Source organism: Oncorhynchus tshawytscha, linkage group LG32 (assembly GCF_018296145.1).
Source record: "Oncorhynchus tshawytscha isolate Ot180627B linkage group LG32, Otsh_v2.0, whole genome shotgun sequence".
Classification (NCBI taxonomy): domain Eukaryota; kingdom Metazoa; phylum Chordata; class Actinopteri; order Salmoniformes; family Salmonidae; genus Oncorhynchus; species Oncorhynchus tshawytscha.
This window is the reverse complement of record NC_056460.1, coordinates 9,392,709-9,407,220: the sequence shown is the minus strand read 5'-3', so window position 1 is coordinate 9,407,220 and position 14,512 is coordinate 9,392,709. Positions and strand designations below refer to the sequence as shown.

General features: G+C 42.8%; 1 protein-coding gene across 1 annotated transcript in view; it reads right to left on the bottom strand.

Annotated features, from left to right (window-relative positions):
* LOC112230313 (endonuclease V) overlaps nucleotides 1–14,232 on the bottom strand; it is a 47,740-nt gene extending 33,508 nt beyond the window's left edge. The window contains exons 1-3 of the mRNA XM_024396551.2: nucleotides 14,040–14,232; nucleotides 7,879–8,050; nucleotides 515–649 (exon numbers count right to left, since the gene is read on the bottom strand). Of these exons, the coding sequence (XP_024252319.2) occupies nucleotides 515–649; nucleotides 7,879–8,050; nucleotides 14,040–14,083 (351 nt within the window). The 5' untranslated portion in view covers nucleotides 14,084–14,232. The remainder of the gene's footprint in view (nucleotides 1–514; nucleotides 650–7,878; nucleotides 8,051–14,039) is intronic.
* Between the last annotated feature and the right edge of the window lie 280 nt (nucleotides 14,233–14,512).

The window sequence follows — 14,512 nt, the reverse complement described above, 5'->3', positions numbered from 1 at the left end:
TTTGAGGAGCTGTACATAAAGCAGCAGGGAATGGTCTGTCATTGTCCATTGGTAAATGTCAGTGATAAATCCACGAGGGCAACGTGCATGTGTTAGGCAGATGTGTTTTGTGTGGGAGGGGTGTGGACAGGGACCCGACTTGAGGTGGGAGTGAGTCATTTGTGTGGGCTGTGACTAACACAGGAGAGTGGAAAGGTATGGATGATACAGAGCTGACTTATGGACACACATAGTGGGAGAGGAAGATAGAGGGTATTGGATAGCTGAAAAGAAAGGCATTAACACACAGAGATGTATCGCCCTGAGGTGAACAGTTAAACAGTTGGACACAGCAAACCGACAACATCAATGAAACTGTACTAACCTTAAGTCTCAACAGAAGTCAGACAGTATAAGACATGTCAGAGTGACATTTACTTTCAACTAAATTGAGACATTAGGGTTCTCTGAGTATAACAGCAACTAAGTCAGTTAAACTGTAACATCTCCAATGCCAAAGTGGCCAGACCCTGACCTGAGGTAGCAGGCTGGGCTGGGTCGTCTCCAGGCGCTGCAGGGCCTCCAGCAGATAGGGGGTCTCCCTGAAGGCCAGGAACCCTGAGATGTAGGGGGCGGTCAGGGTCACCATCTGACTGTCCTCATACAGCAGCTGGTAGTGGACACAGGGAACAGACAGCAGAGAACACCGGTATAAACGTATGCCTGTGTTATATCTAATACAGTGCCTTCAGAAAGTATTCATCCTCCTCAACTCATTCCACATTTTGTGGTGTTACAGCCGGAATTCAAAATAGATTAAATATATATATATTATTAGAATTAGAATTATGAGAATTATGAATTATTAGAGTTATTAGAATTATGAAGTACAGAAATATCTAATTTCCTTAAGTATTCACACCCAAGACTTTGTAGAAGCACCTTTGGCAGCGATTACAGTTGTGAGTCTTTCTGGGTAAGTCTCTAAGAGCTTTCCACACCTGGATTGTGCAACATTTGCCCATTACTCTTTAAAAAAGGATTCAAGATCTGTTAAATTGGTTGTTGATCATTGCTAGACAACCATTTGCAGGTCTTGCCATAGATTTTCAAGCAGATTTAAGTCAAAATTGTAACTCGGTCACTCAGGAACATTCATTGCCTCCTTGGTAAGCAACTCCAGTGTAGATTTGGCCATGTGTTTTAGGTTATTGTCCTGCTGACAGATGAATTAATCTCCCAGTGTCTGGTGGAAGGCAGACTGAACCAGGTTTTCCTCTTGGATTGTGTCTGTGTTTGGCTCCACTCCATTGATTTTGTATCCTGAAAAACTCCCCAGTCCTTAACAATTACAAGCATAGACATAACATGATGCAGCCACCACTATGCTTGAAAATAGACCTGACTGCCCTCGACCAGCGCAAAAACATCCTGTGGTGGACTGCAATAGCATCAAATAGTCCCCGCGATATGCAACTGTTCAGGGAAGTCAGGAACCAATACACGCAGTCAGTCAGGAAAGCAAAGGCCAGCTTTTACAAGCAGAAATTTGCATCCTGTAGCTCTAACTCCAAAAAGTTCTGTGACACTGTAAAGTCCATGGAGAACAAGAGCACCACCAGCTTCACAAGGTACATCTGGAATGCATTTCAATTAACAGGTGTGCCTTGTGTGCCTAATTTGTGGAATTTCTTTCCTTAAATGTGTTTGAGACAATCAGATCTGTTGTGACAAGGTATGGTGGTATACAGAATATAGCACTATTTGGTAAAAGACCAAGTCCATATTATGGCAAGAACAGCTCAAATAAGCAAAGAGAAATGACAGTCCATCATTACTTTAAGACATGAATGTCAGTCAATACGGTCGCAAAAACCATCAAGCGCTATGATGAAACTGGCTCTCATGAGGACCGCCACAGGAACGGAAGACCCAGAGTTACCTCTGCTGCAGAGGATAAGTTCATTACAGTTACCACCGGCCTCAGAAATTGCAGACCAAATAAATGCTTCACAGAGTTCAAGTAACAGATACATCTCAACATCAACTGTTCAAAGGAGATTGCGTGAATCAGGCCTTCATGGTCGAATTGCTGAAACCACTACTAAAGGACACGAATAAGAAGAGACTAGCTGGGGCCAAGAAACACGATCAATGGACATTAGACCGGTGGAAATCTATCCTTTGGTCTGATGAATCCAAATCTGATATTTTTGGTTCCAACCACCGTGTCTTGATGATCTCTGCATGTGTGGCTCCCACTGTGAAGCATGCAGGAGGAGGTGTGATGGTGCTTTGCTGGTGACACTGTCAGTGATTTATTTAGAATTCAAGGCACACTTAACCAGCATGCCTACCACAGCATTCTGCAGCGATAAGCCATCCCATCTGCTTTGCGCTTAGTGGGACTATAATTTGTTTTTCAACAAGAGAGTGACCCAAAACACACCTCCAGGCTGTGTAAGGACTATTTGACCAAGGAGAGTGATGGAGTGCTGCATCAGATGACCTGGCCTCCACAATCACCCAACCTCAACCCAGTTGAGATGGTTTGGGATGATTTGGACCGCAGAGTGAAGGAAAAGCAGTCAACACGTGCTCAACATATGTGGGAAATCCTTCAAAACTGTTAGAAAAGCATTTCTCATGAAGCTGGTTGAAAGAATGCCAAGAGTGTGCAAAGCTGTCATTAAGGCAAGGGGTGGATACTTTGAAGAAACTAAAATCTAAAATATATTTTGATTGGTTTAACACTTGTATGTGTTACTACACTACGTATGTGTTATTTCATAGTTTAAAAAAAAAATATATTTTTTTTTTCTCTCCAATTTCATGGTATCCAATTGGTAGTAGTTACAGTCTTGTCCCATCGCTACAACTCCCGTACGGACTCGGGAGAGGCGAAGGTCGAGAGCCATGCGTCCTCCGAAACACAACCCAACAAAGCTGCACTGCTTCTTGACACAATGCACATCCAACCCGGAAGCGAGCCACACCAATGTGTCAGAGGAAACACCGTACACCTGGCGACCTGGTCAGCGTGCACTGCGCCCGGCCCGCGCGATGAGACAAGGATATCCCTTCCGGCCAAATCCTGCCTTACCCGGACGACGCTGGGCCAATTGTGCACCGCCCCATGGGGCTCCCGGTTGCGGCCGGCTACGACAGAGCCTGGGCTCGAACCCAGAATCTCTGGTGGCACAGCTAGCACTACAATGCAGTGCCTTAGACCACTGCGAGAGCACCCGGGAGGCCCGTTATTTCATAGTTTTGATGTCTTCACTATTATTCTACAATGTGGAAAATAGAAAAAATTAAGAAAAACCCTTGAATAAGTCGGTGTGTCCAAACTTTTTGACTGGTACTATATAAACAAAGAAAGAGAAACTCTTGTGCACAGTAGTGTGTCTAGGTCCAGGTGCTGGATTTGTCAGAAACTAGCATTAAAAAACAAGAGTATATACTGCACTCTGAAAAAAGACAGGTGACTGACCTTGACTTAAGTGCTTACGTTCATGTCACTGCAAATATGAAAAATAAATAAGCACTGAAGTCAGGCTCGGTCACCTGTCGTTTTCAGTGTGCGGGTTTTCCTTTTTAAAAATATAATGTCCTTTCCCAGAACTATCCCTTTAAAGGCGTACTGATTCTGGTACAAAACATAACAGCTCAGGTCTTTTACTCTTGAGAGTAAGAGACCTGAGTCTGTGTTTAGATGTCAATACTGTACTGCATACTCATTGTTAAAAGGAGATGTGATTGATCAAATGTTATTTCCCTCTTTTGCATGTGTGGTCTTTCTAGATTTCTCTGAGAGCCTTTTGTTTAACCCAGAATATCTTTCCACTGACCTGCACAACTCTCGCTACAGTGTAGCTGGCTTACCAATAAACCTCTATACATTTTTTTAGAAAAGGATAGAAGGACTGCAAAATGGATTAATTCACTCTCAGAAATCTTAGTTTGCCACTGAAAAACTATCTGGGCATTTTGACAAAGTTCGCTCAAAGTTCAATTTTTTGTTAATCATTGAACAGAGATCTTATACCTTGGTCCCTTACAATGGATCCACTGGAGCTGACAGTATCTACCTGAAGTCGATGACAAGGTCTTTGGGATTTTGCGACTTGTCATTCTTTTGCGACTTGTCAGGTTAGACAGAGTTATTTTTTTTATTAAAAAGAACATCAGTGTGCAAGTCAACCAAAAGATTTATACAGGCTCCTGAGTCATGGATTTTTTGTTAAATTAGGCATTTTAATTGACTTGGTAATGCAATAAATAATACATATATTTATTGATTGATGGAGACGTTTTGCTGTATTTATGTCCCCAGGGATGACATGTGGAGAGAGTTAGTCTGTGTTGTTTTTGGTTCATTCTTGAATTACAGTGGCTTTTGGGCATGGGGTTGATATTGAGCCTCGGCCTAAAAAAGTCGGGCTGCGGTCCGGGCTGCCAGTTGCCCATCCTTGCTCTACACCTTAATAAGCATCTCAACAATAGGTGGGCTTGATAAAGTTCCATTATATAATTTGTGCAAACAATCCTTCAAAAACACACAGAGGATACACTTCTTCAAAAATTATTCAGAGAACAAAATACTCATATTGATATAAACTCAGCAAAAATGAAACGCCCTCAAACTTATGTTTCAGCAAACTTAACATGTGTAAATATTTGTATGAACATAACAAGTTCCACAGACATGTGGCTAACAGAAATGGAATAATGTGTCCCTGAACAAAGGGGGGTCATGTCAGGATGAGCCTGCAGGAAGGGTACCACATGAGGGAGGAGGATGTCTTCCCTGTAACGCACAGCGTTGAGATTGCCTGCATCAAGCTCAGTGCGATGATGCTGTGACACACCGCCCCAGACCATGACGGACCCTCCACCTCCAAATCTATCCTGCTCCAGTGTACAGGTCTCGGTGTAACGCTCATTCCTTCGACGATGAACGCAAATCCGACCATCACCCCTGGTGGGACAAAACCGCGACTCAGTGAAGAGCACTTTTTGCCAGTCCTGTCTGGTCCAGCGAAGGTGGGTTTGTGCCCATAGGCGACGTTGTTGCCGATGATGTCTGGTGAGGACCTGCCTTACAACAGGCCTACAAGCCCTCAGTCCAGCCTCTCTCAGCCTATTGCGGACAGTCTGAGCACTGATGGAGGAATTGTGCGTTCCTGGTGTAACTCGGGCAGTTGTTGTTGTCATCCTGTACCTGTCCTGCAGGTGTGATGTTCGGATGTACCGATCCTGTGCAGGTGTTGTGACATGTGGTCATGCTGTTCGTCCTGTCTCCCTTTAGCAATGTCTTAGGCATCTCACAGTACAGACATTGCAATTTATTGCCCTGGCCACATCTGCAGCCCTCATGCCTCCTTGCAGCATGCCTAAGGCACATTCATGCAGATGAGCAGGGACCCTGGGCATCTTTCTTTTGGTGTTTTTCAGAGTCCGTAGAAAGGCTTCTTTAGTGTCCTACGTTTTCATAATTGTGACATTAATTGCCTACCATCTGTAAACTGTTAGTGTCTTAACGACCGTCCCACAGGTGCATGTTCATTAAATATTTATGGTTCATTGAACAAGCATGGGAAACAGTGTTTAAACCCTTTACAATGAAGATCTGTGAAGTTATTTGGATTTTTACAAATTATCATTGAAAGACAGGGTCCTGAAAAAGGGACGTTTCTTTTTTTTGCTGAGTTTACTTTCAAAGATTCAAGAAAGTATGTGTGGTAGGAGCAATGTTTGAGGATAAAGAACTCATGAAAAGCCTTGTGGAAGCGAGGTAGGACAAGGTGCTCACAGAACCTGCATGGGGTGCGGGAGTCTTGCTGGTGCATTATATTAGATTGCCTTTAGTTTACAGTGCTCGTTGGACCACAGCTGGTATACACATTTTGCTCTTTCTCCCTCGCCAGTCATTTGTTCCAGTTTTTAGATCAAGTTTATCGGAGGATATACATTTCTTACAGCGGCTCGGAAATATGTTTTATGGTATTATGGTTTACCATGAAATTGTAGAGTTCAATCTATACTATGATGAGCTTTGTGATAAATAATTTGGCCGAGATATTCATTATTACAGATTGCTCCGTTCAGCTGACCTATGGTTGATTTGCTCTGATTTTGTTTTCGGGTCTCCACATCCAACTATGCCAAACATCGTACACATTCATGGCTTCTACTGTAAGCCTGCTCAACCGCTCTCAAAAGAGCTAGAAGAGTTTGTTCAGAGCTCTGGAGAACATGGGGTCATTATAATGTAGTTAGGATCCTTAGTCAGTCTTACAAGGGATGTATCCACTGAAATTGCTTCTGCCTTTTCCCAACGCCTCAGAAAGTCATGTGGGTACATGTTAGTGACAAGCCCTCCATTTTGGGTAACAATACTCTCCTGGTAAAATGGCTGGCTCAGTCTGACCTCCTTGGTCATGACAAGATCAGAGCATTTGTGTCACATGGGGTTACAAATGTTGTCAAGGAGGCCATTTACCATGGTGTTGAGTTTGCCACTGTTCCAAGACCAATTTGACAATCTTCTCCAGCTGGAAGAGAGAGGAGGAGCCAAGGTTTTAGACATTGGCAGTTTCAATAGAGGGATCTGTCTTCAGGGCTTGCAGGAAGTTCTCCACAATGGGGCCTACAAGTTCAACATGCAGAAGCTCTCCAGACCATTCCATGAAGCCACTGGACAGGGCCGTCTACTGGATTGAGTTCGTCATGAGACACAAAGAGGCTGCTGACTTGAGCTCAGAGTCCCACAGGATGCCATGATACAGCTACCACTCAGTGGATGTCATACCACATTGTTGGCAATGATGCTCCTCTTCCTCTTGCCTAATGCAGCTATAGTAAAATACTGTTGCTGCAGGCTGTGTTGAAAAATACAAATGTATCATTATACTGTACTCATAAGTAAAAGTTATTATTTCTGAGAGCTTCAAAAGTGTTTGTGATTAACTTGTTGGGAAATATGTATCACACAAGTGTATTTTTTGTTTTATAAATTGTGTTGATTTATTTCACATTGTTCTATCAAGTCAATTTTATTTGATTGAGGAGTTGGTGTACTCCTGCTAAAACGCCCGCCATTGTCAGAATTTGTATTTAGTATCTTCTATGTTAATTGTCGTGAATGTCACACAAATTACTATAATTCTGAAAATTACTCAGATATTCATCCTTGGATATTCAAAACTATTTTAAACTTCAAGTAGCCAATTTGTAAAAATTCATTGTGGCTCTTGGCTATTCTGAAATTGTTTGGGCTTATGATGCAAAAACCACTGTGTTGTGAATAAATCCAATAAAATCCAATGGGAGAGACTTGGGGTAAATTATTGTGTCTGCACCGACTGGGGAACATTTAATTAGCCGTACTATAATAACATTACAACAAAATTGGTCCATGTATCAACAAAACAAGCTGGCAAATATCATTAATTATGATGGGTTGTGTTTCAGAATGTGTTGACAGCCCTTGATGGAGAATTAGGGTCGGGTCCAATAGAGGGAGCGGAACGGTTAAGAATGAAAAATAGAGGCAATGAAAAGTTGAGGCAAGACTCGTGGTCACAAACTGCTAGGATGACTGAACAGACATGGCCTGTGTGTCAATACCTTCAAGTCACTTCCTTTCCTTGTCTCCTTTCTTTGATCCACACTAATACAGAATAGCTATTCAGGTGAAATAGAAAAAGAACACCATCTTTCTTTCATCTAGTATGCTCAAACAGTGCCTGTGAGTCAGAGGAGGAAAGGAAACCACTTTATAGCGTTAAGACGCTGCCCATGTTTAGCATTAGCATAGAAATGGTCCGTTTGGGCTTTATAGCATTAAGACTCAGCCTATGGTTAGCATAGAAATATTCTGAGTCAGTGCCTTACCTCTAGGTCTGGGTAGCTGAGCACCACTAGCTGGGCACAGGCGTTGACGTCATCTCCTTTGATGAACGACAGGTCCACTCCTCCAACCCTCTCCAGCCCGGTGAAGTCAGGACATCTCTGCCAATCCTCTGTGTCCTCCTCCACCACCTGCTGCCTCAGGCTGGCCTGTTCACTAGGAGAGAAAGAGGAGAGGGAGAGAAAACCGCAAAGGGTTAGTGGCCAAGGGGGAGAGGTAGGGTGCAAATTTGGACTGGCCAACAGCGGATGAAGACATCTACTAGTAATGAGGCATTCTACAGCATCGGTCCCCCTACACCATCTGCTTGGCTTCTACATCTCCAGCGTCAGACACAAATCTAACAAGGAGGCGGCGCTGGGAAAAGGGACATGATACCATTATTAGTGATGGTCACAACAGATTCACAAGTCAACGGCTGATAGAGGTAGCCGATACTGGCAGCATTCCAGGGTTACTGTTGGCAGGAAACTTCTCTCTTGCAGAAAGGCCTCACCTCACCTGCCCAGATGCTGTGTCCCTCCGCTGGTGTCATAGGGTAACTTACTACTGTTCTCCCAAGACAACCCTACCTGAACCTCACAAGGGCTATCCAGTATTGAACAAGAATAACTAGGCCGACATTCAGACCTTGGGTTTAAAATACCAAATTGTGCAGGGCTGGCTCCAAGCACAATCGGAGACCCAGAAGCTCAGTTTGGGTCTCAATGTACTGTTGAGAGTTAGAATAGTAGAATACACAAGTTGCAATTTCAAATTTTGGTTGTGCATCAGCAGTTTTTCTGTTCTTGTTCTGTCAGTCGCCCAGGGGTCCTGACCTCCAGGGGGCCGCCTTTGATTTTGTTAGTCACTCAGATATCATTAACATGGCATAAGTCATGCTGGAAATTAGCTTTAAAAATGTGTCTTTGCCCCATGGCAAAATGAGTAAACGTGGATATCGAATTGACCACGTCAGCATGGTTTTGTGGCACAGTCGATGCCGGGCAGGGCTACGGGCCAGAAGGTTGAGGGTTTGCCGACCACCACTGATGAGCTCTCTCCCCCTGCCTGCCTCACTACACTACGATCAGAGACGGCTGCAGACAATAATCATTAGCCAGGGGGAAATCAGATGTACATTTGTATGATATATCTATAATTGTAAAGCAAGTGGTTCGAACCCTGTACTCTGATTCGCTGAAATCACTTTTTACTGTTCTAATTACATTGGTAACCAGTTTATAATAGAAATAAGACACCTTGGGGGTTTGTGGTATATTGGCCATATACCACACCCCCTTGTACCTTATTACTACAAGTATATAAAACATATGCAACGTTTTCCCCACCAACAGGTTTCTGTGCCAATGCACCACACACAACCAATAAGCAATGCATAACTGCATACCGATTACCGACTTCATCTTGGTTTACGTTTTCAACACTCCAATCAAATAAGAGTATGTCAATCTCGACAAACAGAAAATAGATCCCTCCCTACTCCGTATCAAAGGCTTGGCAATCTACGAATGTCAATAAACTTTTGGGTGTTTTGTAACAGATGTCTCTTGCCATTGATTGAATGGCCAGTGTGCAGTTGGGAAACTGGATTATATTTGAGTGGAGTGGATAACGTGCGAAGGTAGGTTACAGGAGACTTTCAAAGTAGCCTAATCAGATTAAAACATTATGACTAGTTGTGTTTCTGCCACACAAAAAAAGGTAATACATTTTAAAAGTTAAATGACAAATATGTAGGCTATATTGAAGCCTTAGGTTCTAGATCGAGGAAAAGCTGCTCGGGTCGGAATGAAGGCAGAACGGGCGTTAAGCTTCCCTGAATAACAGGGCCTGCTGGGAGCATAGGCCTAAGTGGCTTCACTATATAGGAAGACTTGGGAGAATGATGATCAGCAACAGACAGTGCATCAGCATTAGAAGTAAAAATACAGCCGGACTGTCCTGTACTGTGCCTTTCTAGACTTTAGAATCTGAGAGTAGACCCACAACTGATCCAAATGGAATTAATGGAATCGAACATTCAAATAACAGGGCTTTTGCACCATTATTTCAATTACATTTGCACTGCAATTTACAGTCTAGAGTAGAATTGTATTCACTTGAAAACAATAATGTCCCTAAGACCATACAAATTGAATTAACTGTATAACGGATTTAAAAAAAAGAAATGTAAAGCGAGCCAGCAGGAAACAACAATCATAATTTTAAAATGGAATTAAACTTGCACCCCTTGTAATAATACTAAACAACCTATGTACAACACCTAACAACCTCACCAAGAGACTTTAGCCTTTTGGTATTGTAGTGAACAGTGAGGCAGGGAATACAACTAAGATTGCTGGCGTGAAAGACAAAACATCGTGCCAATAGGGTTAACCCAGTTGCTGGGAATTGTACCGCGGCTCATATAGTGAGGTTTGCAACACTGCCCCCTCTGTACTTGAAGGCACGGCCACCATCCCACTTCAAACAGCATTGTAGCAAATGGCAGGACAAGGAAGTTAAACCGAGTCTCTGCCGTGAAAGGCAAACACCCTATGGATCGTGCTAATAGGGCTAATCCACTTGGTAGGAATTGTATCATTACATTTAGCAGATGTTCTTATCCAGAGCAATTAGGGTTTAGAGCCTTGCTCAAGGGCACATCGACAGACTTTTCACCTAGTCGACTTGGGGATTCGAACCAGTGAGTTTTCAGTTACTGGCCCAACGCTCTTAACCGCTAGGCTACCTGCCACCCTCATCATGGCTCATATAGTGAGGACAGTATAATGGTTTTTGGAATGACAGTCATAGGGACCAGGGTTTGAGTCACAGTTAGGGTACCCCCCTAATCCACTATATTAGTGTCAGGTGTTGGAGAGCACAATTGAAAGCATGTCCCAACCGAGTTTTAGTCACAGTACATTTTTTGTTAGGCTAGCAGTGTTTCTGTCAGGTTTCTGTACTGCACATATGTGCACCCCATTGATTCAAATTATCATGCTATCACGGCCTCCCGGGTGGCGCAGTGGTTAAGGGCGCTGTACTGCAGCGCCAGCTGTGCCATCAGAGACCCATGCTCTATCGTAACCGGCCACGACCGGGAGGTCCGTGGGGCGAAGCACAATTGGCCTAGCATCGTCCGGGTTAGGGAGGGTTTGGCAGGTAGGGATGTCCTTGTCTCATCGCGCACCAGTGACTCCCGTGGCGGGCCGGGCACAGTGCGCACTTACCAAGGTTGCCAGGTGCACGGTGTTTCCTCCGACACATCGGTGCGGCTGGCTTCCGGGTTGGATGCGCGCTGTGTAAAGAAGCAGTGCGGCTTGGTTGGGTTATGTATCGGAGGATGCATGACTTTCAACCTTCGTCTCTCCTGAGCCCGTACGGGAGTTGTAGCGATGAGACAAGATAGTAGCTACTAAAAAACAATTGGATACCACAAAATTGGGGAGAAATGGGGTAAAATTAAAAAATATATATAATTTTTTCAATTTTTTAACTATCATTCTGCCAGGTAGGCCTACTTTCCAGTCAACATTTAATTAGCAAGGTTTTGGGGGGAATACATTGAAAATGGACTGCTTCAGCATGAAAAAAATAGTTTCATATTAGTTAAATTAATAATTATTTTTTGTTTGTTAATTTTTAATATTTGGAGAAATGTGAAGAGGGGCATCCGTTATATAGTCAATTACATTTGTATGGCTTAAACAAGATCAGTAGGGAGGTTTTTGAGCTGTGTGTCTTAAGGTTTTCTCATGTGCAATGACGCACCAGGCCTCTCCGCTGCATATCAGCTATTCCTCTATGTTCTTGTGGATTTATGTAAAACATTTTTAGCAGCTTTGAATAATTTTATGTGTGGTATGATTGCTAGTTAGCCTATTGCAGATCTCGACAAACAATCCAGCCACCACTATTGTCACTTGTGGCGGATGAATCAGAATTAGTTGGGTAACATAGATAAATAAGATGTTTTATTTACATAATATGCTTATGTGAGATACTTGTCATTAGAATGTATCCCTTTGGACTATACGGTTGGCAGTTGCACTTTTCCCTTCTCAGCTTGGGCTCAGTCACTTGGGGCCCAGAGAGGGGAGAGGTCAGAATGGAACATTGTCTTCATATGTGAATGTATCTGTTAAACCATGTGAAGGGATGGCGTGAATAAGGGGGAACCAATTATCTCTTGGCTCCACAATGTCTGTGCGCAAGTCACTCCCCTCAGTAAGCTTGTCCAGGAGTGGGGAGAAGAGGGGGTTTACTTGAGATGGGAATACATAGAGTTGACAATTGAGTTATGCCTTGGATGGAGGTAATGTTTTGGTACTATGAATTACCAGGAACGAGATTAGAACCTCGTCTTAGAGACCAAACTGAACGATAATGTATAGCTAATGCTCTCTGGCTAAGGGATACTCCTTTCTCAAGTAAAAGGCCCTTTGTGAAGAGTTCCTGAGATCTATGGTTTGTCATGTAAGTTGAGAGGGGTGGATCTTTGCTATAAAAGATCTCAGTTGCCATTATGTTGACACTCTCAACTATACATTAGAGATAGTGAATTGTTGAAAGTCAAATGCTATTGCAAAGCTTAATTATTATTAAAGATTAAGTTTAAGTAGAACTCTGACTGCTGTGTGGTTTGTAACGCTCCTCATTTGGTAATACAGGAAATTGCCACGACACACTATGGATAGAGGGCAGAATAGAGTTGACAGTATAGCAAGCATAAAGAAAAGCGTGGTGCATAAGGGAAGTACGAAAACACCTTGATAGGGGGAGAAATTCTATAGTAAAGCCTGCAAAATGGGATTGTAAAGCAGGGAATAAAATGCACTACCAGTGCTGGAAAAAGTACCCAATTGTCATACTTGAGTAAAAGTAAAGATACTTTAATAGGGAATGACTCAAGTGAAAGTGAAAATCACCCAGTAAAATACTACTTGAGTAAAAGTCTAAAGTGTTTGATTTTAAATATACTTAAGTATTTAAAGTAAACCTAATTGCAAAATTTTACTTAAGTATCAAAAGTAAAAGTATATCATTTCAAATTCCTTATATTAAGCTGATGGCAGAATTGTTAGTGTATTTTATTATTTACGGATAGCCAGGGGCACACTCCAACACTGACGTCATTCAGAAACAAAGCATTTGTTTGTTTTACGCATTTATTGCCACCGGGGCCTGCCGGTGTAACTGCCTACTGACTGTACACTGTAACGTTACTGCATGATTATAGCGGGTTTACTAACGCGTTATTTATATTAGCTATGCTGACTATGACGTTACTTTAGCTAATATGGTGACAACATGTAGGCTGTGTTTAAGCGGTTTGGCCTGGAAAGGTTTTTCCGCCTGGTCACATACAGCCAGATGTGTTGTGCATTGAAGTCCACAAGCGAAGGGAAGAGGTGAGAAGAGGAGAGCGCCTGGATGCGAGAAGGAATACAGCGTGATCAGTGGTGTATTCATCCCACCGATTCTGTTGAAAAACATTTCTTAAACAGGAGAAACGGGGATACACATACTTGAATTTGTCCAATAGAAACTCTTGCAACTGTTGGACTAATAATTACATCCTATATCAGCTTGATACAGGCAAGTGTGTGCAAGGCGGTATTGAATGTCACGGTCTGTCACCTGAAATGTATCTCTCGACCTGTGTGCACCTACGTTGTAAACTTTCATTCATAGGCTTGGTTGTAGCAACCTCATGATGGGTATAGGGACAATTTGAGTATAATGTTGTAGCCTAAACATATTGCTGTTACAACGAATTGGGTGAATGGAATATGAATGACATTCATCCAATATGCTGTAGTAGAAAAATAAGGCCATGCTCATGAAAAGAATATCTGCCCTCCCTCATCTTGAACGGCACTGAACGCCACTGCTCCATGTGCCAGACAACTGCTCTGCCTCTTGTAATGTCTGGATTGATTGATACTAACTAGCTAGAGAGCACTGTATTTGTAGCTACCAGGGGGCTAGCAAATTATGTGAGCTAGCTAGATAGCTAGCTGTCACACCTGTCTGTGGTGTCCTAATCAAATGACAATATGACACAGGTGAGGAGCAGCGCGTGCTCCTTTTCGCTGTGAAATACAGTTTACATATTGCCATTTTATTATGTCAAATTAAGAGAAACGTGTCTGACCTTTCCCATTTCTTGACCAATTCTTCTTGAGGAAGAATAGACATGTAGTTACTCGAAGTGAACAAGCAGAAGTGTCAAATTATTGCAGCGAAGACCTTCTTCCGTGTTGTACCACTGACGTGTAAAAAGAACGGTTGTACCACAAACAGAAGGTTAAACTCAGACGCGTCACAGGGGCTATAAAGCTGAAGCGTTCGTTTTTTTTTACCAACAAATATGGTAGTGAGAGGAAGTACAGTCACGGGTAGTGAGAGGATGGGACTAGGTTAAACTGGGCCGACGTTGTGCACATTTTTTTTCATCTTTGAAAAATCTGCTCTCAATACATTTCTGTTCCCAAAACTATAATCTGTTAGTGCACACATTTTTATAGACTTTATGCTTTGCCAACGTTTTAAAAGGGGCGTTGTTTAGGAGTGCAACGTCGAATTGAGTTCGTACTTCATAGGAGGCGTTCCCTAACGGAAATATAC